The 14679-nt window shown below is 43.0% G+C and overlaps 1 protein-coding gene across 1 annotated transcript; it reads right to left on the reverse strand.

The window, feature by feature from the left end:
- Positions 1 to 10317: 10317 nt before the first annotated feature.
- LOC120571043 (gastrula zinc finger protein XlCGF57.1-like) lies at positions 10318 to 12975 on the reverse strand. The gene has a single exon (XM_039819743.1). It carries the CDS (start codon positions 12742 to 12744, stop codon positions 10909 to 10911), a length of 1836 nt encoding a protein of 611 aa, XP_039675677.1. The 5' UTR covers positions 12745 to 12975; the 3' UTR covers positions 10318 to 10908.
- Between the last annotated feature and the right edge of the window lie 1704 nt (positions 12976 to 14679).

Below are 14679 nucleotides of genomic sequence, written 5' to 3' on the forward strand. Positions count from 1 at the left end.
CTTTGATGAATTTACTGTTTATCAGACCCCAGATGAGACAAGAAGCTAACGTTAGCTAACGCTGCTGTGACGGCCCCTCTGCCTCTGACTCCCGTTGCAGGAGAACGCTGTATTCCTCCGACACGCTGTATTAACGTTACTGTTTTAAAACCGTTTTCCAGGTTAGGGGGGGGGGGGTGCACATCGCTCAAAACCAACATGAAAAACATAGCTAGTAATGTTCACTCAGCGTTTGGTTTTGTTGTTAAACTGTGTGTGTAAAATGAGCGCCGCGGTGACGTTAAATCACCCTACGGTACAGTCTATTTGCTGGATGGTTTCAAGGTAACGGTCGGCAGCTAACATTAGCAGATAAGCCCGTACACTGACGTCCAATACCCCCCACCGCTGAAAAATATTCTAGAGAAAAAGAGGGTGTTGACGACGTTCCACTTCAGAGTAGGGCTGCATGATATGAGGAAAATATGCAATAACGTTGTGAATAGAGCGATATATTAACTTGCGATAAATAAAGGGATATTAAAGTGAACTCAGTTCTGCCGCTTTCAGTTTTCTGCTAAAATACAACGAATTGCTTGTTGGACTAAAGACAAATGAAAGGAAATCATTTCCAATCTACTTTTATTCAACAAATTGAACATTGAATTGAATATATAAGGCACCACTAAAAATTCTGCCAGATGTCCGTCCCCTTCCTCTTCCTAACCGCTCTTCCATGTTTTATGTAAAGCACTTTGAATTGCCCTGTTGCTAAAATGTGCTATATAAATAAAGCTGCCTTGCCTTGCCTTGCCTTTGTGTTGGCGTTCGAACCTCTGGTGGATTTGTGAGGACTATGGTTAGCTGCTCCTCAGATCTCTGCAGGGTAAATCCAGACAGCTAGCTAGACTATCTGTCCAATCTGAGTTTTCTGTTGCACGACTAAAACTACTGTAGGAGACAAATATATTGTTTCAAGTGTTCAGACTTTGGGTGTTGTTTCTTGTACATTGGGTGTTGCTGTGGTATTACCTGGGGCAAGGTTACGAAGCTAAGCTCCAAATTGTTGCCGGCAGGTGTTTGGCCCGGAAAGAGCAAATGGTTTTTGACCGCTAACGCTGCGACACCGAACGCTGTGATGCTGGAGCGCATTGGCGCCAAACCCTTTTTTCCAACGTTGTCTAATTGTTTATGGATTTAACGCTGAAAACATGAAAGAATGGACATTTCATGCAGCCTGGTTAACCAAAATAAACATAGTTATTCTGCAACGCACCATCGTCAGACAATTCTTGAACGCTACACAGCTTGTTATCATCAGCGTGTCAGCCAGGTCACTCCGGGCTAAACCACCTCAGGAGTTACGGTACCAGATCGAGCTGCTTTAACAACTACTTTTTAACGTCCACATGTTCCACCAAAACAAGTTCCTTCCTGAGACTATTTAGCAGAGGCACCGTGGCTCCGTCCGGAGCTTAGCCCCGCCCAAGACGACTGTGATTGGTTTAAAGAAATGCCAATAAACCAGAGCATGTTGTTCTACCCATCCAGGAATGCTGTGTGTCCTCCCACTTCTCTCCTTCTCCTTATGGTCAATTATTCATTATTATTATTATTATTATTGTTAATCTTGTATTAACTGGGTGTTGTGTACAACTTTTAAGTTCCATTCATGCAGATATTCAACACAGCTGACTGACACATGTCGTGTGTGTCTGTGTCTGTGTGTGTGTGTGTCTGTGTGTCTGTGTGTGTGTGTGTCTGTGTGTGTGTGTGTGTCTCTGTGTGTGTGTGTGTGTGTGTCTGTGTGTGTGTGTGTGTGTCTGTGTGTCTCTGTGTGTGTTTGTCTCTCTGTGTGTGTGTTGTGTGTGTTGTAGGGTTAACTATTGGTGCTTTCACTACATATTTACACAGTGAGAGTTGATAAATAATCATCAGTAATGTGGATATAATGATTAAGTTGGTAAAGGCAAATGGCCTAATAGAACAGCTAGTAAGGCCGGTTACACACTGGAAGCGTGGCGCGAGCGTGTCAGCCGCGTGGCGCGTCCGTTTATATTTCGGCTCCCATGGTAACAGGTTAGAGCTTCCACACTGCCGGTGTGAGAACCGACGCCTATTTTTCACGCGAGCGTGTTGGAAGCGTTTCCAGGCAAAATAGAATAGGAAAATATGTTTATATGTCATTTAGACACGAATGCACATTTAATAAATGACATATTGATGTTTGAAAGTCTAGGTTTTGACATCAATGTAGATATAAATGTAATACAAAATTTCAGAGACAATATTTTCAAATGTTGCACTGGTCATACAGAACTAAATATTCTGTAACATATTTTGCAGTCAATACTGCCGACGTTGTCTTGCTTTAATCAAATCAGTAGGCTATATATAAATGGTAGGATAGGCTACTATATATAAAGGGTAGGATAGGCTACTATATATAAAGGGTAGGATAGGCTACGATAACAACGTAGTGTGTGTTCTGAGTGACGGTCCAACATCAGATAGGCTATATCGGCTCTTTACAGCTACACTAAGTTGTTATAAACAGAGAGCCCACGTCCATTTTTCAGAGTTTGAATCGGTCGGCACTATGTCCCGAGATCAGCCCTCCCTGTTACCTAGCAGCAGCGTCAGACACGCTTCTGGTGTGTAGGACACAGAAAAATCCACGCAGCTGAGACGCAACAGAAATGCGACGTGTGCAGTGTGTAACCGGCCTAAGTCTGGTAAATTCACAAAATTACTTCTTACTTCTAAAAAAAAAAACAATATTTCTCTCTGAAATGTAGCGTAGTAGAAGTAGAAAGTGGCATGAAGAGAAAAGACTCAAGTAAAGTACAAGTACCTCAACATTTGGACTCAAGTACAGTACTGGAGTAAATGTACTTAGTTACATTCCACCGCTGCCTATAACTGGTGACCCGTAATCTAATTTGTGAGATTAAAAGAAGTAATGTTGTAGCTGGTGTCAGCTAAAATACAACAATACTTATTAAAAGTGTGACTTTAATAAGTCTTATTGTGAAGGCCTGTAATGTTTATTTTTTCAAAAAGCACTTATGTCTTCTTCACTTAGCTGGAAGAGTTTGATATTTGACATATTTACATATATTTCTGGATCTGAATAAGCAGCAAAGTGGAAATGGAAGCATATCTTTCAGGCAGCGTCTCTGTCGTTGTGTTAGAACAAACAGGAACAGGAAGAGGTGGTTCAGGCAGAGCAACTTCCCTTATTTATTTAAGGTCTTTACTACTGTAATGCAGCCTTTAAAAACAGGGAACTACACTTGTGTCATATATATATATTGCCCTGCCCTACTCCTACACGTCTTAATCTAATGAAACCCATTCTGACTTACTCAACTACTCTGACTGCTTCACCTTCTTCTAACACATTCTAGCCGGCCATCCAGTGGAGCGCCAGCCGTTCAGCACACAGCATTCACAACGCCATTTCCTTCAGAAACGGCGTTCTGTAGTTCTAACAGCTACAGCGCAGTGGAGTAGTTCCTGGATGGGTAGAACAACGTGCTCTGGTTTATTGGCATCTCTTTAAACCAATCACAATCGTCTTGGGCGGGGCTAAGCTCCGGACGGAGCCACGGTGCCTCTGTTAAATAGTCTCAGGAAGGAACTGGTTTTGGTGGAACGTGTGGACATTCAAAAGTATATCTATGAAGAATACATCTGTCTGTCTGTGTGTGTGTGTGTGTGTGTGTGTGTGTGTGTGTGTGTGTGTGTGTGTGTGTGTGTGTGTGTGTGTGTGTGTGTGTGTATATATGTTTGTGTGTGGTGTAGTCTACGTGATACACAGGTACCCACCAAGAAAGCTCCAGGATTTCCATATACCCACTTAAAAATGCCCAATGACACGCTACAACATATTTATGTGACAGAACTTTCACGTCAGATATTTGAATCACAAATACAGGGTCGAGTAACGTGACAGCAATCTAAACGAACGCTGCAGAACATGCAGAGACCTTTCTCATCTTTCATCGACCCCGCTCCTCGCCGCGCCCAAATGCTCCGCCCACAATAATGCCAGTATCCTCCCTTCACCACGCATTTAAGACTAATATAAGGAGCCTATTTTATTTAGTCCTCATTGCTTTGGGGTCAATGTTTGTGATCCAGGCTCAGGTCCCTGATGTGAAAGCCCCTATTACTGCTTTATATTCCATTTATGTTTTGAATTGTCTTTTCCTTTACATAGGATAAAGGTATTCCCACCATACATTGGTGAATAACAGTGTGTCAGAATGCAGGAAATTAAGTCTTTGACGCTCAAAATAACCCTGGGGGAGGACACCCACACCCACCCCACTTTGATATGGAGAAGCAGTGGCAGCAAAAACTGTCCTGTCCTGTTAGAAGTGTCCTGAGGAGTGTCCCGGGACAGTCAGACACTGTCCTGTATGGGAGTCACAGGACAGTGTCTGACTGTCCGGGACAGTCTTCAGGACACTACTAATAGGACAGCACAGTTTTTGCTGTCACTGCTGCTGTTGATATGCTATATATATATATATATATATATATATATATATATATATATATATATATATATATATATATATATATATATATAGATAGATAGATAGATAGATAGATAGATAGATAGATAGATAGATAGATAGATAGATCTCAATAGCATATCAACACACACATGGCAATGGTGTAGTCTAATGAATTGTAGTAGGTATTCTGTACCACATATACCTACTACAATACATTAGACTACACCAGTGCCATGGTGATACACAACGGGGGTTAAACTGTGATCTGAACTGTGTGCTAAGCTAGCGTTAGCTTCGTGATGACAGAAACCCTGAAACCCTAAGAACATATAGCCTCTAACGTGCTAAGCTAACGTTAGCTTCGTGCTCCGGACTGCAGCTGTGAAGCTTCAAAAGTCAAATAAATGAATACAAGCGTTTAAAGTTCAGCAGACGGTCTGAAACCAGCTGTTAGCTTAGCAAAATCAGCAGCAGCAGAAAGTAAACGCACACACACACACTATTAAAAAAAACGTCTGTACATGTTTAAAATAGCATCTCGGGTCTTTTCTCTCAGACAGAGGAACGGCTAACGCAGAGCTCTGAACTAGCCGCGGTTAGCTTAGCAACATTAGCATCATCAGAAAGTAAACCAACCTGTTGTTGTTGTCGGCTTCATTCCCGGTTCTAACCCCCCCACAGAGCAGCAGCAGTATCCGGGTTCTTACTGAACTGAACTAAACTCTGACGGCTTGTCTTTCTGCCGTTATTCAGTTTCAGCTAACGGTTCACTCTGCTAACACAACTCACGGTCAAACCGCCGGAGAAATACACTACCACTTCCGGGGACACCCTTCAAAATAAGAGTCTCTGCTAACACAACTCACGGTCAAGCCGGCAGAGATATACACTACCACTTCCGGGGACATCCTTCAAAATAAGTGTTCTGATCCTTTATCATAATTATTTATCTCTACTTATTATCATACCCCAGTTTTTTTTGTTTTTTATTGTGTGTCTGTCTGTGTATACGCATAGACAGACACACAGAGACACACACACACACACACAAAATAAGAGTTCTTTCTCTTGCTGTGTTATGGCAGCAAGCAACGTTATGGTAAAATTACACTTTCTCAGGAAGTCCCGGGACATTTCTGCATGTATTGAGAGAAAACATTATTTTTTTTTTAAACTGAAAAAAGAGACAAAAACGTTGAAAGAAGCGCAAAAAACTTGGAGAAAAAAAACTACAGAAAGGCAACATAAACGTCTAAATAATTGTCCCAAAATAACCTGGAAAAAAGCTACAAAAACATGGAAAAAATTGTAGAAACAATAGACAAGAACTTAAAAAAAAAACAAGAGTGAAAAACTTCGGAAAATGCAACAAAAACTTGGTAAAAAAAAATAAATTGAAATACGACAAACATCAAAAAAAGTCCAATATTTCTCTCTGAAATGTAGCGTAACAGAAGTAGAAAGTGGCATGAAAAGAAGGAACAGGAAGTGATGGTTCAGGTAAAGCAACTTCCCTTATTTAAGGTCTTCACTACTGTAATGCAGCGTTTTAAAAACAGGGAAATACAACACTTGTGTCATATCAAGATACAACAATATCCAAAATGTAAGACGATATCTAGCCTCGTAAGTGGAAGTGGAAGCTTATCTTTGAGGCAGCGTCTCTGCGTTGTTTTAGAATAGACAGGAACCGGAAGTGGTGGTTGAGGCAGAGCAACTTCCCTTATTTAAGGTCACAAAAACACAAAACAGCATCTCACTCAGTTGGATTATAAGTGTAGATTTATGCAATATGTTAGTGGTGCGATACATGGGCTGTTGGATTGTTCAATATGTCATTGTGTACTGCATAAGTTAGGTGGAAATGTGTCATTTGTGCAATACGTAGGCTATTGGTGCTGTGCAATATGTATGCATTTAATCTGAAGACATCCCAATCTGTCATCTATGAAGTCTCGTCATTCCAATACCAGATATCAATTATCAACAAGACCGCCACCTGCTGGCCAACATGTAACACGCCCTTACAGGAGAACAGACAGATTCTTCCCCAGATTAACAAATGAGCGAGTAGTGACTCTAGAGTCCTAGTGAGAGAACCAAAATGTCTCCCCTGTTCTTTCTGCCCACGGTGAGAAATCTGGAGCAGAAGTTGACCCTCGGCCAAGCAACGTGCGTCGCCGCGACTTGTGGTTAGATGTTTGAGAGGTGACGTCATGCTACGGCGTGGGGTCGGTGTCTCCACGTACCTACGTATAAAGTATAAATCACGCTTCAGAGAGAACGATTATTTTTACACCGTTGTTTTTATTTTCATTGGAAAACATTTAAAAGATCATAGTGTGATTTTTTTTATTTTTTTTTGCAGAGATTTGTACCAAACAACTTCTCTGCAGCAGCGAAAGAGTTGGTGACATGTTTTCAGCACTTTCTCATAGAAATATAATTTAATAAGAAACAGAACAATAGAAGAATATACTGGACAATCCTGGACTTGCTGCAGGTCTGATGGTTCTGAAACAATCGTCAAATCAATAATTACACATATCCAACATCCAACAGTTCCCTCCATTCAGACTGATCTCATGAAGTGGCGTATGTATGACACGCCAATACATATGCCATTTTGGCGTGTTATCAAGACGCATAAATCGCTTTTTAGCGTGTTTATAAATGCCGTTTGGCCTCCATTGACGTACATTACATGTGAATTACGATTCCATCGGAATCGTTTCTTTATTGGAATCGTTTTGGAATCGTTTGGAGGATTTGGTTTCAAATCCAATCATCTCTTCCCAATTTAACATGCGCAAGTTTTGGTTTCCGTAGCGACCAGGCGCTTGTTGTGTTGCAGCCATGGAGCACAGTAAGCGGCGCTCTAGTCTGGCTTTATGTTACGTTGAAAAAGCTGTAAAACTGCAAACCACCGTTGAATCAAAATAAAACTTTCCTCTTATTTGTAAAATAAGCACGTGACCCGTTTCAACTCCACCCCTCAAAGAATCGGAATCGAGCATCGATAAGAACCGAAAAGGAAGAATCGGAATTGGAGTCAGAATCGTTAAAATCCAAACGATGCCCAACCCTACCGTAGAGTAGTATGAGAGGACGGAAGTCCGCGGATGGGTAAAACAGGACTTTCACCCAGGAGAGCCTGGATCGCGTCCTGCGTGTGGTGTTTATCAACCTTTTAATAAAGCCTTTCCCAATGTTTCCTTCCTAAACCCAACCTTTTATTGTTTTCCCAAGCGTGTGACGTTGGTCATCGTTGCGTTTTTGTCGTTTTTTTGTGTTACTAAAGCCTTTCCCACTGTTGTTTCCCTAAACCCAACCTTTTGCGTGTGATGTTGTTCTCGCAATAGCACGGCACGTGGCGTCGCCACATCCGCTGTATACGGCGTAGACATACACATGGATAGCTCAAAATGCGTACAGATAACACGCCATTTGGCGGAGGAGAGCAGGTAAAGGAAATGCAGCTGCATGTTTTAAATAGCGTTAAAAAATAAATGTGGCGGGCGGTGTTGACTGTATGGCGCGCTGCCACAAATTAGTCTGTGTGGGAAACACTGCACAAACTCGCGCCTAGCATCTATTGATTTTGTCGTTGCCTCAGTTAAGAGTAAGAGCCAAAGCTAACTAATGGTCATTTTGAGTTTTTGTATTTACTAATGTTTAAGTTTCTATATTATTATAATTATTTGATGTTGACCTACATTGTATTCAACTATGAGCGTTGTTACAGATCTAATTTACTCTAGTTCTATGTTCAAGCGACGGCGCAGGTGCCTTTGTTTTGGGTAGAGGAGGAGTTTTTTTTTGTTTTTTGGGTCAGCGGTAGCTGCGGGGCAAAAATGGTTTTTTTGACCGTAAAAGGTAATGCAAAGTTTGTAACGAATAATAAGGTCGGAAAGTTTTCAGTGTGGATTTCTGTCTGAGAGAAGCTCGGGGAAATGTTTTGGATGAAAACAGAGAACTTTGGCTGTACAGGAAGGTTTGCTAATAAATTCACAAAACGCAACGCGGTGATGCCCATTCTGTGAGTACCTATCTGCAAACTTAACTAAAGGATTGAAAATAAAGAACGAGTCAAGACTAATTGCCTATCGCTGACAGAAGTGATTCAAGTTTGCCACTACAGTTGGCTTTGTTCTTGAGATGAAGTTTTGATTTCAAATGGTCGTTACAGGTGTCTCTGCGGGGTTAGGGCTGGGTACCGAACGTTGATACTTTTATGGTATGGAAAAAAAATCCAATACTCCAATCCTATGAGTATCGAAAAATTATTTATCTTTCGGTGCCAAATGTCGGTTCCAAAAGCGTCTGAGCGCGTAAGCACAAGCTTATCCGTCCTCTCTGCATACTGACACAGAGCGGAGCTCCGACACACACACACACACACACACACACACACACACACACACACACACACACACACACACACACACACACACACACACACACACACACACACACACACACACACACACACACACGGAGAGGTGCGGATGGAGTAAACTGTCTGCAGTTTTGTTGAAGTCACAGAGAGTCACGGTTGGTTTCTAGTGTGGTTACAGTTTTTCATAACTTCACGCAGACAGCGTTTGCTGCGATATGATATTAATGGCGAGCCGAAAGCGGTCGCGGTGCTGTTGACGTTCCACTTCCTCTTACTAGACAAACAGCCACAACGGTGGTTTCTCTGCCCTGGTGACTGACTGACAGGCTGAGCTTGGCAAGGCAAGGCACTTTTATTAATGTTACTCTGTGTGAGCGGTTTTACCAGAATGTTTTAATTTTGATAACTGTTTTGATTCACAATTAAGGTGGAAAATAAAAGCTTGTTGAAATGGATTTTAAAACATATGGTATCGAAAAAAGTATCGTTAGGAATAGGTATCGAAATTGGCACCGGATCGAAAGATTTTGAACGATACCCAGCCCTACAGTATTGTTGTTGTCCAGACTCATAGTAGTCGTTGGGGTATTGGTCAGTCCGGTATTTACCAAACTGAAAAATGAGAAGGAAGTAAAACCAAAATGTTTATTTAATGTCAACAAAATATATGTAAATTCCGTGCGATTCTGCATTTATAAGAGAATTCAGTTTTCATGTGTAGATTCCGTCCACGTTTTCCGCACCACCAACATGGCATCATGACTTTGCCTAAACATACACGCCACTTTCCTAATGCCAAATGGCGTGTTATTTTACGGCATTTTCGGCTATCCACGTGTATGATACACGCTGGAAACAGCTGATGTAAACAGACCCACCACGTGGCCTCGCCACGTTGCGCGTTATCGCGAGAACGCGACGTACTATCGCGAGAACAACGTCACACGCCTGGCAAGAAAAAAAAAACTGGTTGAGTTTAGGAAAAGAGCACAGGGAAAGGCTTTAGTAACAAAACAGTGACAAAAACACGGAAAATAACGACTAAAACACGCTTACGACAACAACAAATGATTGGGTTTAGGAAAGAAACATTGGGGAAGGCTTATTAAAAACAAAAAATTAAAAACAAAAAACGGCCGAAATATCGCCACACGCGGGGCGCGAACCCGGCTCTCCCAGGTGAAAGTCCTGTGTTCTACCCCTCCGCCACTCTAACCTACCTCCTTACCCAATCCCCCGTTCCTTTATACCACTCGCTACGGCGGAAATGGACTCGCAATATAGGCCAATGGCGGCCGATTTGCGTTGATATACACGCAAAAATGCGATTATGCGTCTTCATAACACGCAAAAACGGAATACAAATTGGCGTGTCATACATACGCCAATTCATGAGATCAGTCTGCATTTTGAGCTATCCACGTGTATGTCTACGCTGTATACAGCGGATGTAAACATACACACCACGCGCTTTCACGAGAACGTCACACGCGTTATCGCGAGAACGTGACGTACTTATCGCAAAAACGTCACACGCAACATTGGGAAAGTCTTTAGTAACACAAAAAAACACTTAGGAAAACCATAAACGGTTGGGTTTAGGAAAGAAACATTGGGGAAGGCTTATAAAAATAAAAATAAATGCCACATGCAGGACGCGATCCCAGCTCTCCTGGGTGAAAGTGTTTTTCCCATCCTCCACCCCAACTAACTTCCCTATGCGGATTTACATCCTTTCATACTACTCGCTAGGGCGAAAATTCACACGTAATGTAAGTCAATGGCGGCCGAAATGTGTTGATAAACACGCTAAAAAGCAATTATGCGTCTTCATGACATACATACGCCACTTTATGAGATCAGTTTGGCATCACGGAAATCATAGGGCCCTACGTCCCGCTCGCTCCCGCTGATTTCTATGCTCTATTCTGTCCCTATCACGTTACCAGCAGTGAGATTGAGTCCCGTACTGCATTTTTCGGGACTCCAGCGGGTCACCCTCTACTCTGCAGCCGGAGATTTTTCCGTCTCGTGCTTCGTCGCGTGTTTTTTCAGATTTCCCTTTTGCCTGAATCTTTTGCCACATACCAAGCAGCTGAACGGGAACTCCCCGCTGTGGATTTTCATGTGATTTTTTAACATGACCTTAAGACGGAAAGCTCGTAGGCAGACGGAGCAGCTGAACGGTTTCTCCCCCGAGTGGACGCTCGCGTGTTGCTTCAGCTCCCCGCTGAATCTGAAACCTTTACCGCAGACGGAGCAGCTGAACGGCTTCTCTCCCGTGTGAGTCCCCATGTGGTTTCTGAGTCGGAACTTGTGTCCGAACTTTTTCCCGCACACAGAGCAGTCAAACGTGTCCTCTCCCGTGTGGAGCCTCGTGTGTTCCAGGTAGTGGTAGCGCTGGACGAAGCTTTTGCTGCAGACGGAGCAGCTGAACGGCCTCTCGCCGGTGTGCAGTCTTATGTGGACCTTCAGACAGAACTTACGGGCAAATGTTTTTCCACAAAAAGAGCAGCTATGTGCTTTCTCAGCCGGGACTTTGATATTTCCCTGAGACATCAAACCGAACTGCCATTCTCTGCTCTCTTTTGAACCATCGCTGACTTCCCTCTCCAGTTCAGAAGAGTCTCCAGTCTTGTCTTCGGGTTGTAAAAGTGGATCTGGCTGCTCCTGGTTCAGACTCTTCAGTGTCTCTTTTGTGTGGATCGTCATGTGTCGCCCGACATCTCTTTTGAATTTAAAACGTCTCTCACAAACCATACAGCTGTATTTTTCCTCTCCGGTGTGATGTGGCATGTGACGAACTAAGTTCCCCTTCTGAGAATACCTTTTACCGCAAACTGTGCAGCTGAATGGTTTGTCTGTTGAGTGAATTATCATATGCACCTTAAGATTTGTCTTCTTGCTAAATCGTTTCCCACACTCAGAGCAGCTGAACTGTTTCCAATTTCCAGTTTTACGTCTCTTACCGCTCACAGGGACTCTGTTACATTTCAGAGTTGACTGAGGTTCACTGGGATCGGTCCGATGATCGCTGACGTCAGAATTAATTTCAGAAGAGTCTCCAGTGTCTGGTTTTAAACGTACTTCACTGTGAGCATCACTAACAGAGGACGTTGTCTCTCTCATGTGCGTTCTCATGTGCTTCACAAAAAAACTTCTGTATTTGAAACATTTCTCACAAACTGAACAGCTGAAAGTTTTCTCTCCTGTACGTCGCTCATCGCTCACAGGGACTCTGTTACTTTTCAGAGTTGAGTGAGGATCACTGGGGTCAGTCTGATCGTCATCTCCACCCTTTGTTTTAAATCCTGAAGAGTCTCCAGTCTGGTCTTCAGTCTCTGGTTGTAATAGTGGATGTGGATGAGAGTTCCTGGCTGGTTCTGGTCCTCCACAGTCCTCTCCATCAGCTTCTGCTTCCGTGTCCTCAGCTGCCTCCCTGTTCTCCTCAGTTTGACTCTGACGGCCGAGACACTGATGGTTCCTGAGCTGTTTGTACCAGGTGAAACTTTGGTCACAAACGCTGCAGCTGAACAGAATCTTCTTTATAACCGTGCGATACTTAAGTGTCTTGCAGCCAAGTCCTTTCCAACACTCAGAGCCCCCTAACAGTTTTTCCCCAGCGGTATCAGTCGTACGACTTACTGGGACTTCAGTATTTTTCAGAGAGTTTAAAGCCGACTGATGTTCTCTGGTCTCCTTCCAATCAGCACTGTCATCAGCCTCAAGTTCAGAAGAGTCTCCAGTCTGGTCTTCAGTCTCTGGTTGTAGAAGTGGATGTGAGTTCTTGGCTGGTTCTGGTCCTCCACAGTCCTCTCCATCAGCTTCTGTTTCCATGTGTTGAGTTTCTCTGCTGGATGGAGGCTCTGCCTTGCTGTTCTCCTCAGTTGGACTCTGATGAAGCTGTGACGACTGACGGCCAACACATTTATGTCTTTTGACCTGATTTAGCCACTGAAATGTCTCGTCACAAACACCGCAGCTAAATAGTTTTTCCTGTTCTCTGGTCTCCTTCCAATCAGCACTGTCATCAGTCTCAGGTTCAGAAGAGTCTCCAGTCTCTGGTTGTAAAAGTGGATGTGGATGTGAGTTCCTGGCTGGTTCTGGTCCTCCACAGTCCTCTCCATCAGCTTCTGTTTCCATGTGTTGAGTTTGTCTCTGATGAAGCTGTGAGGACTGAGCTTCCTCTTCATCATCTTCACTCTTCACAGGGACAGGAGTGAATGGGAACTTGGTGATATCAGCCTCCTCCAGCCCTTGAAGCTGCTCTCCCTCCTGACTGCTCCACAGTTCCTCCTGTTCCTCTTTAATGTGTGGGGGGGGCTCTGGCTCCTGCTGGTCCACACTGGAGCTACACTCCTGCTGCTCAGGGGGAACCTCTTCTTTAACCACCAACAGCTGCTGCACATCTGCAGGAAACGGGAAACAAAATCAAATACAGACAACTGTTTAGACAGTACTCAGGGATAGACACTAATATTTTTTAAGCACTGGGCGCAAGAGCCACAAAGACCCTACATTTGTTGGCTAAAGTACATTTTTAGTGGCCCCAATGTAAAACTCTCTAATTCAAGTCAATGCTTGATATTCCGTCCCAGAAGCGTGCGTGAAGTGTGAATTTTCATGCGGGCAGTCCGGACAGCAAGGCAGGAAGTGAAACAGAGAGAGCCTCCAGTCAGTTTACTAACCCCCTCCCCAATATAGTTTATGATGTCTGCTTTACAACACCACGTACAACGAGAGATTCATCTTGGAGGTGGAAAAAAAATAATACGACATCACTGATCTTTTTTTTATCAGGACAACGCCAGAAAAGAGAAGACATGGAGTTTAATTACAGGAGTGTTTGGAGTGGAAGGTAGATACTAGCTTAAAAAACAGCGGATTGTTCTGTAAAGTATTTGTAGAGAAAATATAATCTGTGAGTCGGGCAGCAAATGGTGCGTGGCGGAGGACGGAACAAAACCAGAACGCAACACAGACGGGCCCAGTGGAAAATGGCTGCAAATGTCACGTAGCGTAGATTAGGGCTGTTGGAACAAATTCCGAAACTTGAATATAATTGGAATAGGAAAAAAAAAAAAAAAATCAATACTATTCAAATGCTGAAATTACTATTCAAATGTGATTATTTTTTTTAAGTAAATAGGTTGGCTAACCTCCCTCTTCTCATGTCTGATGAACAATAAGTTACAGGAGTGAGAAACTCAAGGCATTGTGTGGGAAATAGTTTGAACACAGGGCTCTCAAGTGTTGAACAGAGTTCAGAGTGAGATTTTGGGTGGGGACGGGGGTCTGATCTGATAAATGACACAAATTCGTACAAATAAAAAAGTTTATTTAATTCAGCATTTCTGTGTGTGTGTGTGTGTGTGTGTGTGTGTGTGTGTGTGTGTAATCAATACTATGCATTGTCTGGATAAAATATAATGAAATAGCCTATAGGCCAAAGGTTTTCATAATGGGGGCCGGGAGGTTGTGCGGTAAAAATAAAAGGAAAGAAAAAATAAAGAAAAAATATTCGAAATTATTATGGGTATTGTTATAAAAGTATTATGGGTAGGCCTATTATAAAATGAGTAGCCCTGCAGCCGATTCAACATGTAGCACAGTATCAGAAATAGGGCAGACGCACAACAGGGTTTCCGCTATGTACATGTAGTATATAAAGTCATAATTACACGACTCTACAGAGCCGCGTGCTCTACTGAACTCAAGCGAACGGTCCTCCTCTCTCTCTCTCTCTCCTCAACTGGAACAGTGACAGGACGT

The sequence above is a fragment of the Perca fluviatilis genome, chromosome 13 (genome assembly GCF_010015445.1).
Source record: "Perca fluviatilis chromosome 13, GENO_Pfluv_1.0, whole genome shotgun sequence".
Taxonomy (NCBI): domain Eukaryota; kingdom Metazoa; phylum Chordata; class Actinopteri; order Perciformes; family Percidae; genus Perca; species Perca fluviatilis.